At 38.1% G+C, this 17110-nt stretch overlaps 1 protein-coding gene across 1 annotated transcript in view; it reads right to left on the bottom strand.

Annotated features, from left to right (window-relative positions):
• Nucleotides 1-17110, bottom strand: part of Pa1 (PTIP binding protein Pa1) — a 31311-nt gene that overhangs the window by 12216 nt on the left and 1985 nt on the right. Inside the window, exon 2 of the mRNA XM_090373748.1 lies at nucleotides 201-286. Within this exon, the coding sequence (XP_090229874.1) occupies nucleotides 201-286 (86 nt within the window). The remainder of the gene's footprint in view (nucleotides 1-200; nucleotides 287-17110) is intronic.

Here is a 17110-nt window from a genome sequence, read left to right as displayed (position 1 = left end):
ACAACTAATGAAGTGATCGTAACCATGAATAATTATATATGATAGTGGAATGGCACCTAACTATGGTATAACTCATACCGTCTGCACATATGGAGACGGTAGCAATAAAATTACTGTATAGCATCTAAAACTGTATGAAATGAGAAATGTTTAATTCTATATTCTATAGTCAAATATTCCTTGTATTATAAAATTCTTACCTGGAGTTGCTCGTCGCCGAGGTGTTATTCTTGGAGTTGAAGATTCCAAACCTTCATCATCAAAATCAAATTCATTTGGCTCACACCTAAATTAAAAAGATTTTAAAATCATATTTTCTTAGTGGTGCTGAAACATTTAAAAACATTCTCATCCTATCATTTTATGGGCATCTACCAAAAATAAAATTGGATAAATTATTAATAAACAAATTCCTAACAAGAAATAACTATGCTGTCACTGAAAATTACATTATATTTACTCTCTTATTATATTAATATTTCAATTATAATAAAATTTTTAAATCATTAAAAAAATTCAATTTTTTCTGTTTACACTTGGCATGACACCACCAGGTCAGAGGAGTCTATAACTAATCACTTTTAAATAAAACCAATGATCAACCATATTTAGCAGTCACATAGGCTTGAACTTCTTTTAAAGCAGTTTTAAATTTGGACTTTTTTAAAAATGTATTCTTGAAATATGATTATATTTCATTATTTTCTAACTCAAAGTTCAATAATGGTTAATTGTCTACAATTAATTTAGGGAGCAGATAATGAGCTAGATTTGACTTTTTTTTTTTTTTTTTTTTTTTTAACTTTATGGAACTTCTAGGTGGTGTGAGAGAATTTAAAAGACACACACACACAAACACACACACACACAGTAAAATTCCTTAATGGAAAACTTTGAAGGGATGCCTGAATCATTTTGTCATTAGCATTAGTACAGGCATACAATGCAAGAAAGCAAGCTTATGAAGCATCAGGCAAAAAAAAAAAAACCTCCCATTTAACCCCTCCATTCGTTCCAGATGCCTGTCCAGCTCAGCCTTAAATTTATTTAGGTTATCAACTTCCACAACAAAAGATGGAAGTCTGTTGCACCAATCAACTACCCGCTGGCTAAAGGCAAATCCACACATCTATTCTATAATTGTCTTTCCTCAATTTGAATTAAGAACCCCTCAGGTTCTTAATCTCAGCAAGAGGAAGAATCCCATCAGCATTCAGCTTGCTCAACCCATTCAAGGCCTTATATGTCTCAATCAGATCACCTTGCAGGTGCCTAATCTCCAGCACTGCAATTTGCAGAACAAGCCTTTCTTGGTAAGAGCACCCCTTTGTTCCCCTCACTAATCTTGTTGCCCTTCTTTGTACTCGTTTTAGCAATTCTACATCCTTCCTAAAATGAGGCATCCAGACCTGTATATAGTACTCTAGGTGTGGCCTGACCATTGCCTTGTATAACGGGATAATCACTTCCCTGTCCCTGCTCAGCAAACTTCATATTTGACTGCACTACTATCCCCAGGTGTTTTTCACTTTCCACTTCCCTGAGTGTAGTACCACACAGTTGGTACATTTCTCTTCAGTTATTGCTACCCATAAACAGTACTTTGCATTTGTCAATGTTAAACTTCAGTTGCCACTTTTCAGCTCATTTGCCAAACTTATCTAGATCCAGTTGGAGTAGAACACTGTCTTTACTGTCGTTAACCACCCTGCCAACTTTTGTATCATCTGCAAACTTGGAGATTAAACCTGATATACCTTCTTCAATATCATTGATAAATATACAAAACAGCAATGGGCCCAACACCAAACCCTGGGGAACTCGACTAATAACATTTGTCCACGAAGAGCAGTGTCCATTGATTACCACTCTCTGTCGACTCCCACTCAACCATCCCTTTGTCCATTGTAGCAACTTACCCTTAATGCCATACCTCTCCAATTTGTACAGCAATCTTCCATGTGCAACAATATCAAAAGCTTTCATGAAATCCAAGCATATGATATCAAAATTATTTTTGGCATTAAGTCCTTTGTGACCACATCATAGTATCCAATCAAATTGGTCAGACAAGACCTCCCTTTAACAAACCCATGCTGTGTCTTAACTATTACTGAGGTCTTATCTAGATGATCCTGCAATGCTTCTTTAACCAGTGATTCCATTATTTTCCACGGAACACAAGTTAAACTAATAGGTCTATAGTTACCTGTGTCACCTTTAGAACCCCCTTTGTGAATTGGTGATATATTTGTACACCTCCAGTCCATGGCAACTTCCCGAGTCCAAGGAAGCTCTCATAATTATGGCTAAGGGTTTGCTAACTCCCTTTGCTGTATCCTTTAATATAACTGGATAGATCCCATCCACCCCAGGTGCCTTTTTTATGTTTAACTTCAACAATTTCTCTCCACTTTGCTTCAGTTATTACACAATCACTTAGCTCCCTGTTAGAGTTTAATAAACTTCTAGCACTCCCCTCATTGAATAACTCCTCATGTCTAAATGTATATGCAAAATACTCATTGTTTATCAGCTACCTGAGCATGATCATCAATAGTCAACCTATCGATGTTAAGTGGTCCAATCTGATTCATCACTTTCCTTCTAGAGTTTACACAAGTAAAGAACTGTTTCCTATTTTTCTTTGCATCCTTTGCAAAGGATTTCTCATAATCTGCCTTTGCTTGCCTAACCTCCTTGATTAATTGATTACAGACTAGTTTATATCTGCCATAGGCTTCTGCGTCACCTGATACTTTATATGCATCCGATACATTTTTCTTCTCTCACACAAGCCTCGGTTCATCTGACATCTATTTAGGCCTAAACCTTGAATAGTATTTCTTAGTTGGAATGAAAAGCCTAGTAACCTCCAAAATTAAGTCCTGAAGACTTCCCATTTAGAATTCAACGTTGGTAACATCATCAGTTCATCCCCCTGTACAGAATTTAAAAACTGTCTGAGACTCCTCTAGTCATCTTTACGAAAACAAAAGCCCTTCCCTTTAGTCTTGATGGTAGTTACGTCCTTAAGTAATTTCCACATCAGTATATTGTGATCACTGTCACCCAGCAGTTCCCTTATCTGCAAATTCTTAATGCATGAATAATCACTGCTGATAATCAGATCAAGAGTATTATTCCCTCTAGTTGCCTCTGCAACATATTGCTGTAGAAAACAGTCATCCAATAAATCCACAAAAGTCTTGCTAGTGTGCGAGTGACCAATCCACAAGTTCCAGTCTATATGTGGAAAGCTAAAATCCCCATTATAAGACATTCTGATTTACTGGCCCACTATTTCTCTGCACAATTGCTCATTATACTCATCAGATTCATTAGGCCTATAACACACACCTACTCTCATTTTTCCTTTCCCAGTGATTATCTCACACCAAACAGACTCAACATTGCATTGTCCACCAACATCAATTGGATGCACTTCCTTAGATTTTATGTGTTTCTTAACTAACAGCATAACCCCTCCTTCCTTCCTGTTCTGTCCTGTCTATTCTTTCTGTACACATTGCACTCCCCAAATTTCAATTCTGCACTGCTTATATCTGTGTGACACCACGTCTCTGATATCCCAACAATATGCCTTTGATGTCTTGACTAGCACTTTAAGCTCATCAAATTTATTAACTATACTCCTAGCATTGGTGTACATGCAAGTATACATGTACCTGTTTCTACTCTTAGTTACACTAACACAGCCTATGTATTTATTTGTTTCACTATGACTCCCAGCAGTTCTGGGAATCCCCATTGCCTTGCTTTCCAGGCTGCTGCTCATTCTAATAAAAGCAGTGCAAGAATTACTTTTGCTTATGCCTGTGGCCACTGTTAGCCTTTTAGTCTGTGTATCCCCCCCAAGCTAGCAGTTTTCCGACCCACCTAACACTGCCTCAATAGCATCAGCAAATATTCTTGCACACTTTCTATTTAAGTGTACCCCATCCCTGTAGAAGCAGTCTCTCCTGTCAACAAGCACAGACCAGCCTGAAAAAAATTCTACCACTTGAGTCTTGCACTATCTCTCCAGGGCCAAATTGATCAACAGGGCTCTCATCATATACGCCTCCTATCGTGTCTGGGCAGAACTGAAGACACTTTCACGTTCAAACCTAACTCGTGACTTTTTTCAACATTGACCTGTACCTGTTAAGTAAATCTGCATATCTCTTACTCTTAATGTCATTAGTTTCAATAAGAAACATTAGTTGCATATTGAAATTTTCAAATGAATATCACTAAAAATTATTTTAAAATAATTGTTATTTGTACAAATAAATTCTGCTGCACTTTTCTAATACATAAGTAGTAATTCTGCTCCATTTTACATTAAAATTAATAATAAATAAATAAAATTAAGAAATATATGTTCTGCAAAAGTAAAAATATTTTTTCAGAGTTTCGAAAGTAAATTTTTTTATAGAAATATGGCATGGTATAAACAACTTATTATAGCTTTTCACATATTAATATGTTGATTTCTTTTAATGTTTAGCTTTTTTCTTGCATTAATACAAAATTAAAATTGAAAATGTAGGTATCTCAAAGGGAAATAAATAAATAAATAGAGCATAATCATTCATAAAGGTGAAATACACAAAAAGAGGTGTGGTGATGGATTCTTTTTCTGCATCTTTTAAACTTCCATTTTCTCCTTAAAGTGCATGTGTTTCTGTGGCTGTATTTACATGAGCTAAAACATAATGCCATTCATAATTTTCCACTAAAGTTTTTCTTTCATTGTAAACCAGATTTACAATGAATCACACATTTTACACATAGGTGGACTTTGGAAATACTTTGTTGTACTAAATTTTTCATAAAAAAAAAAAAAAATGCTGCAACACGATGCACTAATAATAAGGGAAGTTAGTCAGGACCTAGAAATATTTTAATTATAGTGAAATTTTCATAAAAATGGTATTTGCTGTAATGGGATTTTATTGTGTGTATGTATATAAATATTTAATTCATTCAATTCTAGGGAGAACTGTCATTTTGTTGTAGCATTATTCATAATAATCAGTGCCGGATTAAAGCAACTGGAGGCCCTGGGCTAGGAGACCTTGGGAAGCCCAAAATTAATAGCATCTGATCATGAGAAACAAAACCTTGTTCTATTCTTTATCTACTCAATGAAAATAGAACATTGCTGTAATTTTAGCATTGATAAAAAGATTGTTTATAAAATTATAACCTTTAATAAGTTGTTGTTTTTGGTTTTTAGGAGCATTAGCAACTAAGGCCATATTGCTCTGGGATATGCGGTGGTCATTCCCTGACCTTTCCGCATCCTCCGTATTTGGTGGTGATGGGCTCGAACCCCGGTCTAATCAAGAAGCGTGTGCTACGCACTGCTGCTCTACGGAGGTGCCAGCCCTTTAATAAGTTTACAAAAGTATGGAATTAATGAAGATGTTCACCCAGAACATTCATAGGGGAATCATAGCTATGTTATAACATTACACTATACAAAGTCAGAACAATTTCTTTTGAGCTTTTTTGGATGCAAACTTATCAATTATATCATTAAAATCAGTATGTCACAGTTTATCATTTTCTATACAGAGAATGCTTAGATCAGACAACCGATCTTGGGAAATTGTTAACCATAGATCATTCTTTATCCTTTTTAGTCTAGAAAATGATCTTTTGCCAGTACAGTTAGTAACCATTATACACAGGAACAATCTGAAAATTGTTTTCACATTTGGAAAAGCTGTCCAAATTTTTTTTGTACTCTCTGCCTTCTTTCGACAGTTTTGTACTCTACATCCGGTAGTATAAATTTTGCTTGCTGTTCATCAATTTCATCAAAGCCCGAGTATTTGATATGAACTGCAATAGTCAGCTGTAAATATTTGCATATGTGCTCAATGAAATTTGCAAACTTTGGAGTGCCTTGTTAACTTTATGAAATTGATCTAGCAAATGTGTCCAAAGGTGAAGCATGAAAATGAATTCAAATTCTTCCATTTTCTGCAGAAGATTTTCAGTCTGTCATCTAGTATCTCCCTTTTCAGTTTCCTCACAGTGAGTATGACTGAGGGCTTCAATAATGTTAGCATAACTTTCGCTAATAGCTGCAGTAGCTTTGGCGTGAGCCTCCTATCTTGTGTCTGATAAATGTTTAGAAACTTTTGACTCAGGAGGCAAGGAATTTTTTGGCACTGCCCATCTTTTTGTAGAAGCTGAGAAAAAACAATAACGCTCATTTATTGTGACAAAAAAATTCACTGCATCCAGGCATGAGTAAACTGTGGTTCGTCCACCTAGATTTAGGGAATGTCCAGCACATGGAATAAACTTTGCAAACTTGTTCCTTTCCAGAATTTTTTGTTGAACGGCATTATACTTTCCAGCTATATTGGCTGCATTGTCATATGGTTGTCCTCTACATTTACTGAAATCTATTTCAAGTTCACTGAAGTAGTTCAGTATCAGCTCTGCCATACTTTCACCAGTGTGATCTTTCAGTTCAAAAAAACTCAGAAAGCATTCAACTGGTAATTCATTACTAGAAGAAACATATCTAAAATGACAGTAAGTTTATCGACGTGAGAAACATCAGGGGTTGAATCGACTGATAAACTAAAATAACCTGCTTGTTTGATGTCGCTCAGTATTAATTTTCAAACTTTATTAGCCATCAACTGGATAACCTCTTCACATATGATTTTGGATAAGTACGATGGCTGACCAGTTTACCTCCATACTGATTTATGTGAGCACAGAGGAAGGGATCAAATTTGGCAATTAATTCAAGCATTCCAAGAAAGTTACCATTGTTTGGTGAACCAAATGTTTCATCATCTTCCCTAAATGCCAGGCCACGTTCTGCCAAAAGGGAAATCACTACAATAACTCGCTGAAATAAATGCCTCCAATAATCCTGCTCTGCTTTGATTTGCTCTTCGAGTTTTGATGCCAGTGTTTGACCACGCTTTCTTGTTAAGTATGTTAGCATAGAGTCCATATGATTTTTAGAGTTTCCGTGGGTTTGAACAAGATAAGTGTGATGCCAATCATCGAATCCAATAGAAGCTAAAGCTGTAGTTGAGGTAGTTTGGTTAGAGAAAAGTTTGCACACAAAACAGTAGACTTTTCCTTTTGTGGGAGAATACACTAGCCATTCTCGAGGGTAGGTTTCTCCATTTACTTTGGTCGAATGGAATAAATTCTTTAAGTAGAACCTGGCGTGGTTTTTGTATGTTCGTTTGAATTGGTAAAAGGTCCATCCCATTGCTGACATTCTGATGGACCTTTCTCAATCAAGAATATTTCCTTGTTATTCAATGTGGTCCACAAACCTACGTCACTCTCTCTGAAATCACTAGTAGCATGAACAGTTATGTCTGCAATGGTAGGGTTTTCACTAAGATCATTTGCTTTGTTTTCCAAGTCTTTAAGACAGTAATGAGCTTGAACTGCTTCTTTTGGTGTAACTATCTCATGGCATGTTCCTTCAGCACCTCGTGTTAATTCTTTGGTTGTGGGTCCTGTCACTTCATTGACACTTTCTCCAGAAGTTTCTGTACTCGTAGTGGTAGTTACTGACAACAGTTCTTCTTGAAATTCTTGGGAGGCTGTGTTCTGTATATAAACTGGTTGTTATTCAGTCTGCTCAGTGTAGACTACTTGATTTTCTTCTGTTTGTAAACACGAATGTTCTGTATCTGAGGGATTATGTAGGGCTGTTTCTGCCTGCTGTACAAAGCCACATGACGTGATTGGCTTTAAACGCTCGAGTATTTCCTTCTGTTCTTTTTTGTTGCTTTCATTTACTAGCACTACTTTTATCGCTTACTCATTATTATTTTCACAAAAAGTCAAAATTAAATATTATTGTGATTCACAATGATATAAAAGAATCCTCACTTGTCCTCAAAACGTGTGCTATAATGATAGACAGTAATCTGAACACTTGTATTGCTTCATAGCTGACTTTATCATTTGATTCTAAGTAGCTTTAAAGCTTCCATGAACTTTACTAAACAGTAAGTATGCACTTGTGTAACTGTTATACAATCATAGACTGCCGACCGGGCTAGCTGGGCGGGTAAAGTGCCTGCCTGGCAACCCAAAGGTTGCAGGTTTGAATCCCACCTTGGGCTTGGATATTACGATGGTGCTGTACTCTCTGGTTGGACATCACGGCCACGATACATGAAGGAAGCAGGAAAAAACTGGTTCCTTCATGTATTGCTCACATCATACGATAAAAAAAAATAATAAAAAAAAAAGTCATAGACTCATACGTCATGTGTTTAATGTTACTAAGAAACTGGGCCTAGATAGTAAAATTAAGGATTCAAGGGAGAGTGCATTCGGCACTCCCATCGATGTGTTCCTGAATTTTGGATTTGTGCTTACACATTATTTTGGCCTAGGTACGCCCCTGATTTTTATTGTTACAAATGAAATAAAATTAATGGTAAATTTTATTTATTTTTTTGGCAGAAGGCTGAATCTACCCTAGATTATGAGGCCCTGGACTGGCCTGCTCAGCCCATATGTAAATTCGGCACTGATAATAATAATAATTATGATTAAGTTATCAAAACAAATGAATTTGATAACTTTTCTATATATAAATTGATGTGAACCTACAGTAAGTGTCCGATGGAATGGTAACAATTTAGGATATATAAATTAGGGGAGAAACATGATTGTATATGTATGCTATATGTTTCCTTCGGGTATACTGTGAGATAAGGAAAAGCTCAATTCAAATCAATGGCAATTACTCTTTGGGTGTGCCACAAACAGCATATTAATATTTCAAGTGTTACTAGAATGAAAAAATTTGAGAACCAATAGCATACAGCAATGAAAAGAAGGCACAATCTTCTACATTCATACCTTGCTGAGTTAGATTACTATAATAATGACCAGTGGTATCATAGAAATAGCATTACTATTTCTATGATACCACAATTGTTTCTGGCCTCATTCCATTTTTCTCTATTCCATACAGATTTTTCACAAAACAACCCATGTTTTTGGAAAGACATAAAAATTATATTGTATTTTTTATCATTACAAGACTAGTGAATTTTTTCTAGTATGATCCCAAAAAAGAGAACCTTCCAGAAGTATTAAGATTTCACAGTGCAAGATGGCATTACTATAAACAATATATGGCCAAAAAGTATTCAGACACACAAGTAGTTGCAAAAAGGATACAGTATTATTATTAGCCAGCCATATGGTGCAAGGAAGCCTGAGGCTTATGCTGTACCAGCCAAAAGTGTGAGAGAGAGAAAGAGAGAGAGAGTGTGTGTGTGTGTGTGAGAGAGAGAGTGTGTGTGTGTGTGAGTGAGAGAGAGAGTGTGTGAGAGAGAGAGTGTGTGAGAGAGAGTGTGAGAGAGAGAGAGTGTGTGAGAGAGAGTGTGTGTGAGTGAGAGAGAGAGAGTGAGAGAGAGAGAGGGGGAAGAGAGGGGGGGAAGAGAGAGGGGGGGGAGAGAGAGAGTGTGAGTGAGAGAGAGAGAGAGAGAGAGAGAGAGAGAGAGAGAGAGAGAGAGAGAGAGAGAGAGAGAGAGAGAGAGAGAGAGAGAGTGTGTGTGAGAGAGAGCATTAGCATTGGCATTAGTAGAGGCATTTGATGCAAGAAAGCAAGCTTATGCAGCATCAGCCAAAAAAAAAAAAAAAAAAAAAAACCCACTTCCACTTCACCCCTCTGTTCGTTCAAAATACCTGTCCAGCTGAGCCTTAAACTTATTTAGGCTATCAACCTCCACCACAAGGGATGGCAGTCTGTTCCACCAACCAACCACCCGCTGGCTAAAGGCAAATTTCCGCACGTCTATCCTACATCTGTCTTTCCTCAATTTGAATTTATGCCCTCTCAGGTGATTTTTCTGAGCTAGAGGAAGAATCCCATCAGCATTGAGCATGCTTAAACCATTCAAGGCTTTATACACCTCTATCAGATCACCTCGCTGGTGCCTAGTCTCCAGACACTGTAATTTGCAAAACTTAAGCCTTTCTTCATAAGAGCACCCCTTTGTTCCATTCACTAATCTTGTTGCCCTTCTCTGTACTCGTTCCAGCAGCTCTACATCCTTCTTGAAATGAGGCCTCCAGACCTGTATACAGTACTCTAGGTGTGGCCTGACCATTGCCTTATACAATGGAATAATCACCTCCTTATCCCTGCTGGAAAAATTCCTGTATATCATTGACAATACTCCATGAGCTACTCTTGCAGCCCGTCTGCACTGCTCAGAGAACTTCATATCTGCCTGCACAATCACCCCCAAGTCCCTTTCATTCTCTACCACTGTCAGTGTAGTACCACAGAGTTGATACATTGCTCTGGGGTTGCTGTTTCCCATGTGTAGTACTTTACATTTGTCAATGTTAAACTTCATTTGCCACCTCTCAGCCCATCTGCTCAACCTTTCCAGATCCTGTTGCAGCAGCATAGCGTCAGTAGTGTCCTTAACAACCCTGCCAACCTTTGTGTCGTCTGCAAACTTGGACATTAAGCTTGATATACCATCATCAATATCATTTATAAATACAGAAAACAATAGTGGACCCAACACTGAGCCCTGAGGGACTCCACTAATAACATTAGTCCACGATGAGCAGTGTCCATTGATTACCACTCTCTGTCTTCTCCCCCTCAACCACCCCTTTATCCATAGCAGCAATTTGCCTCCAATGTCACACTGCTCCAATTTGTGTAGCAGTCTTCCATGTGCAACAGTATCAAAAGCCTTTCTAAGATCCAAGTATATAATATCAAAGTTATTCCCTGCATCCAGTTCTTTTGTGACTGCATCATAGTATCCAATCAAGTTGGTCAGGCAAGACTTCCCCTTAACAAAACCATGCTGTGTCTGAGCTATAACTGAAGTCTTGTCTAAATGATCCTGCAGTGCTTCTTTAACCAGTGCCTCCATTAATTTTCCTGGAACAGAAGTTAAGCTCACAGGTCTATAATTACTTGTGTCAGCCTTTGATCCTCCTTTGTGAATTGGGGTCACATTTGCACATTTCCAGTCTATGGGTACCTCTCCTGAGTCCAAGGAAGTTCTCATAATTATGGCTAAGGGTTTGCTTACTTCCTTTGCTGCCTCCTTTAATATAACTGGATAGATCCCATCCACCCCGGGTGCCTTTCTTGTGTTTATCTTCAACAGTTTCTCCTCCACTTTACTCCCAGTTATTTCAAGATTCTGTAGCTGACTGCTAGAGTTGAATACACCTCTGGCATTCCCCTTGCTGAATAACTCCTCATGTGTGAATGTCGATGCAAAATATTCATTTAGTTTGTTAGCTACCTGAGCAGGATCATCAACAGTTGACCCATCAATATCAAGTGGACCAATCTGATTCATCCCCTTCCTTCTAGAGTTTACATAAGTAAAGAACTCTTTGCTGTTTTTCTTTGCATCCCTTGCCAAGGATTTCTCGTAATCTGCCTTCGCCTGCCTAACCTCCTTTGTAACTTGGTTGCATATCAACTTGTATCTATCATAGGCTTCTGTGTCATGTGTTAATTTGTAAGTATCCCATGCATTTTTCTTCTCTGCCATATGCCTCATTAGTTCATCTGACATCCATTTTGGCCTAAACCTTGAACAATATTTCTTAGTTGGTATGTAAAGCCTAGTAGCTTCCAAGATAAGTTCTTTGAATGCTTCCCATTTTGAATTTGCTGTTGGTAACATCATCAGTTGGTCCCACTGTATAGAATTTAAATACTGTCTCAGTCCATCGTAGTCGCCTTTACGGAAGCAATAACCCTTCCCTTTACCCCTAATGGTAGTTACCTCTTTCAGTAACTCCCACTTCAGCACACTGTGATCACTGCCACCTAGTGGTTCATTTATCTGCAGATTCTTAATGCATGAAGAATCACTGCTGATAATCAAATCAAGAGTATTACTCCCTCTAGTTGCCTCCCGAACATGCTGATGTAGAAAACAATCATCCAATAAATCCACAAAAGCCCTGCTAGTGTGTGAGTAACCAGCCCCCAAATTCCAGTCAATATCTGGGAAATTAAAATCTCCCATTATAAGACTCTCTGATTTACTGGCCCACTCTATTTCCCTGTACAGTTCCTTATTATACTCATCAGAGTCATTAGGCCTATAGCACACTCCTACTCTCAATTTTGATCTCCCAATGCTTATATCACACCAAACTGACTCAACACTGCACTGTCCAGCGATGTCGACTGGCTTCACTTCCTTGGTTTTTATGTGTTTCTTAACTAATAGCATAACCCCTCCCCCCTTCCTATCCTGTCTATCCTTTCTGTAGACGTTGTACTCCCCAAATTCCAGTTCTGCATCCATTATATCTGTGTGACACCACGTCTCTGATATCCCAACAATATCTGCCTTTGATGTTTTGAGCAATACCTCAAATTCATCAAATTTATTTACTAAACTCCTAGCATTGGTGTACACGCAAGTATACCTGCACCTGTTTCTATTCTTAGCTACCCTAACACAACCCATGTGTTTACTTGTACCGCAATGGCTCCCAGCAGTCTCTGAAATACCATGTATCCTGTTTTTCAGGCTTCTGCTCATTCTAATAGAAGCAGTGCAAGAATCTCTTTCACCTCTGCCAGTGGCTAGTGTCAATCTATTGGTCTTTGTCTCCCCCCAAGCTAGCAGTTTTCCGACCCACCTAACACTGCCTCGATAGCATCAGCAAATATTCTTGCACCCTTTCTATTTAAGTGTATCCCATCCCTGTAGAAGCAATCTCTCCTGTTAACAAGTACAGTCCAGGCTGAAAAAAATTCTACCCCTTGAGCCTTGCACAATCTTTCCAGGGCCGAATTGATCGACAAGGCTCTCATCATATACTCCCTCCTATCGTGTCTGGGCAGAATTGCAGACACTTTCAAATTCAACCCTAAAAGAGAGAGAGAGAGAAATGATGATATCCAGCTTAGAAACCTAGGTGAGTCAAGCCCATACTCACCAGATTTGAGCCCCTGGGTTTGAATGGCCACCTTAAGTCTGCATGATTTCAACTCTCTTGGACATACTTTCTACCAACTTCCAGCAGCAAATTTGCCTTTCTTCCTGTGTCAGTTTGGTTGAAAGGCTGTTTTGACCACACCCTAATCCAGCAATTCAATTCTTGTCATAGGTGTTCAGTGGAGTGAGATCTGGCTCTTAGTCAACCAGTCCACCTTTTCAGTCAGTACCAGCAGTACGTAATAGTGCACCATGCAAGAAAGGGTCATACAGGACTGGTTTCTGATGTCATCAAAGCAAGAGGTGGGCCAATGAAATTGTAGTGTGCACTTTGTTGTATTTTCTGGTTATACAGCTGCCTGTTGTCCCAGTATGAGCAAAGCAATGAAAAAAAAAAAAAAAAATCACTGCTTTCATAGAATTTTTGTTAATATATGAACATTCTGTTATTTGGGAGAAAAGTACTCATTTCATTGTATATTTATCCATAAGGCAAAAAAGTAAATTTCTCTGCAATTAATAGTTTCATATGTGTATTGTTATTACTTATGTATGTTCTTTCAGCTATTTCTAAAAGATTGGCTGCTAGTATAAGGACAAAAAACCTAAAAAATGAGGTGATGCAATTTTTTTGGGCACTACTATACAACAAAAAAAGAAAAGGGATGAAACATATTTGTTCACTAGATATGATGGTTTACTTGTTGATGGTCCTGCTCAGGTTGCTGACAAACTGAATAAATATATTGCATCTACATTCACACATGAGGAATTTTTTAGGAATGGGAATGCCAGAAGGGAACTAATTCTAACAGGGAGTTAAATGATTTTGTGTTAACTGAGAGGAAAGTGGAAGAGAAATAGTTGAAGCTAAATATAAAAATGACACCTGGGGTGAGATCTATCCAATTATATTAAGGGAGGCAGCAAAAGAGGTGAGCAAACCTTTAGCTATAATTAGCATTAGCAAAAGCACATGATGCAAGAAAGCAAGCTTATACAGTCAAATAAAAAAAAAATAAAAAAACTCCTCTCATTTCACCCATCCACTTGTTTGTCTAGTTCTGCCATGAATCTATTTAAGTCATCAACTTCTACGACAGATGGAAGTTTGTCCCAGCAATCAACCACCCGCTGGCTAAAGGCAAACTTCCACGCATCTATCCAACAACCGTCCTTCCTCAATTTGAATTTAGATCCCATCAGGTGATTATTCTGAGCAAGAAGTAGAATCCCATCAGCACTGAGCATGCTCAAACCATTCAAGGCTTTATACACCTCAATCAGATCACCTCGCAGGTGCCTAGTCTCCAGACACTGTAATTTGCAAAACTTAAGCCTTTCTTCATAAGAGCAACCCTTTGTTCCATTCACTAATCTTGTTGTCCTTCTCTATACTCGTTCCAGCAGCTCTACATCCTTCTTAAAATGAGGCCTCCAGACCTGTATACAGTACTCAAGGTGTGGCTTGACCATTGCCTTATACAAGGGGATAATCACCTCCTCATCCCTGGTAGAAAAATTTCTGTATATCTCAGATCTGCATTGCTCAGAAAACTTCATATCTGCCTGCACAATTACCCCCAGGTCCTTTTCATTCTCTACCACTATCAGTGTAGTACCACACAGTTGATACGTTGCTCTGGGGTTACTGCTTCCCATACGCAGTACTTTACATTTGTCAATGTTAAATTTCAGTTGCCACTTCTCAGCCTATCTGCTCAACTTTTCTAGATCCTGTTGCAGCAGAGTACTATCATTAGTGTCATTAACAACCCTAATGACAGTATTAATTCTGAGAGCATCCTTAGATTCATGGAAGGGCCCTATGGAATGGGGATGTGTGAATATATACCCATTTCACAAAGAGGTGAGATGAATAATTACAGATCTGTTAGCTTGACTTCTGTTCCAGGAAAAATTATGGAGTCGCTGGTTAAGGAAGTAATGTAAGGATACAGTCATACGCAAGTAACAGCACGGATTTGTTAAGGGTCAATTTTCTTTCACCAATTAACTGCACTGGGCAAAAAAAATATGAACCTTTATTCAGTATTGAATTGGGCTGTCTGTTTCAAATAACAGATAGTGTAAGACGAGGGATGGATTCTATAAAGTGTTTTAGTCTAATTGTAGTCATTCTTCCAGCAAAATATAACAAAGTTAAAGGAAGAGGACTTCATTTCCAAATAGCTCTCACTCTCGCTCTCTCTCTCACATATCCCAAACTATTCTCAATATGATTGAAATCAGGTAAATGTGGGGACCAGGGAAAATGGAGGAAATCTATGTTATGTTCTCGGAACCATGCTTGCATGTTTCTGGCACAATGCACTGTTATTCATAAAGTGAGCATCACCTTCAGGATAAATGAATAATCTGCACTACCCAAGGTGTTGCAGAAAGCCATCCTGATTGTTCTTAGTTGATCGCTGTAAGAAAGACCACCACCAGAATGCCATTACAGGTTGCAGTAGATTTGATACAAAATTCAGGTACTATACTCCCTGGATGATATTTGACCTTTCACTGGTATCAACAAAACATTCCCCATGATACCACCTTCAGATGCTTGGGTTGTCTTAACAAGGCAAGCAGGGTCTATCACTTTCATGAAGATTCTCACCTCGCTCTCTGCCTACCATCAGTGCAAAACAAAGTGTATCATTAGGGATGTGAAGAGTGGTTATTATAACAATTAATTTTCATGCAAAACAAAGTGTATTGTGAGTTATCTGACCATGACTTTCTTCCAGTGTTCCACTGTCCAATCCTGATGTTCTTGACACCACTGGCAAGCAGATTTTTCTGTTTTCCTCTGCCAATACCCAATTTCTTGAATTCCCTGGGCATGGTATAGGTTGAAATAGGGAACTTCTGGGCTTGATTGAATTCAGGTGTTATGGCATACTGGATGTACCATTTTTCAGTAGTCCTCCTTAGAGTATGATGGATCACTCTTGAAGTAGTGTTTTTCTGCCACATTTACACTTTTGATATGTAGAAGAACCACTTGCTTTCTAGTCATTAAAAACCTTTGAGATGGATGCTTTTGATAAACTAGTTACATTTTTCATTTCTTGAATCGTGGTTCCTGCTAAATGTGCACCCACAATAAGAACATTTTCAAAGTCGGTTAGATCATAAGTTATCCCCATTCTGGCCTTCAGATTACTACAGTTGAACAGCCTGTGTAGTTTTTATACTCAATGAGGCAACATGTCATAGTTTTCTTTGCATATATTTTCATTTCTTCTGTCTGTAACTATCAATGCAAAGGTTCATATTTTTTGACCAGTGTGTTTATGAAACAGCTTTGTTTGTTTGTTTTGTTTTGTTTTTATTGGCGCATTAGCTACGGAGGCTATATGAAACAGCAACAAAGGTTAATACCAGATGCAAAAAATAATGTTAATATATACTTAGGTTTCAGAAAACTTTTTAACACTGTTCACATAAAAGACTATTGTACAAATTGGACCAGTGTGTTATTAAGGGAAAGTTACTGCTATGGATAAAGGGATGGTTGGGTGGGAGAAGACAAAGAGTGGTTATCAATGGACACTGCTTTCCTTAGTCCTCTGTCATCAGTGCAGTTCTCCAGGGTTCAGTGCTGGGCCTGTTGTTCTTTTCTGTACTTATTAATGATACTGATGAAGGCATATTAGGCTTAATGTCTAAGTTTTCAGATGAAGGTTGGCAGGGTGGTTAATGACAGTAATGAGAATATGCTGCTGCTGCAACAGGATCTGGAAAAATTAGGCAAATGGGCTGAGAAGTAGCAATTAAAGTTTAATGTTGACAAGTGCAAGGCACTGAATAAATTCAAGGAAGGAGTAAACAAATTCTTGGAGGGGTATGGATGGGATAAGTATGAAGTGTTTTTTTCGGCTCATGCGATATAAGCTTGCTTTCTTGTACCATCTGGCACTGCTGCATGCGGGGAGCAGCAATCCCAGAATAATATACCAACTGTGTTGTACCCCACTCAGGATAGTGGAGAGTGAAAAAGACTTGGGGTAATTGATCAGTGAGACATGAAGTTCTCTGAACAGCGCACACAGGCAGCAAGGCAGTTCATGAGATTTTGTCAATGATATATAGGAATTTTGCAAGCAGTAATAAGGAGGTGATTATCC

This window comes from Mastigoproctus giganteus, chromosome 5 (genome assembly GCF_048544385.1).
Source record: "Mastigoproctus giganteus isolate SK-2022 chromosome 5, ASM4854438v1, whole genome shotgun sequence".
In the NCBI taxonomy this organism is placed as follows: Eukaryota; Metazoa; Arthropoda; class Arachnida; order Uropygi; family Thelyphonidae; genus Mastigoproctus; species Mastigoproctus giganteus.
The sequence above is the reverse complement of the archived record's forward strand: the minus strand, read 5'-3'. Positions and strand labels throughout refer to the sequence as shown.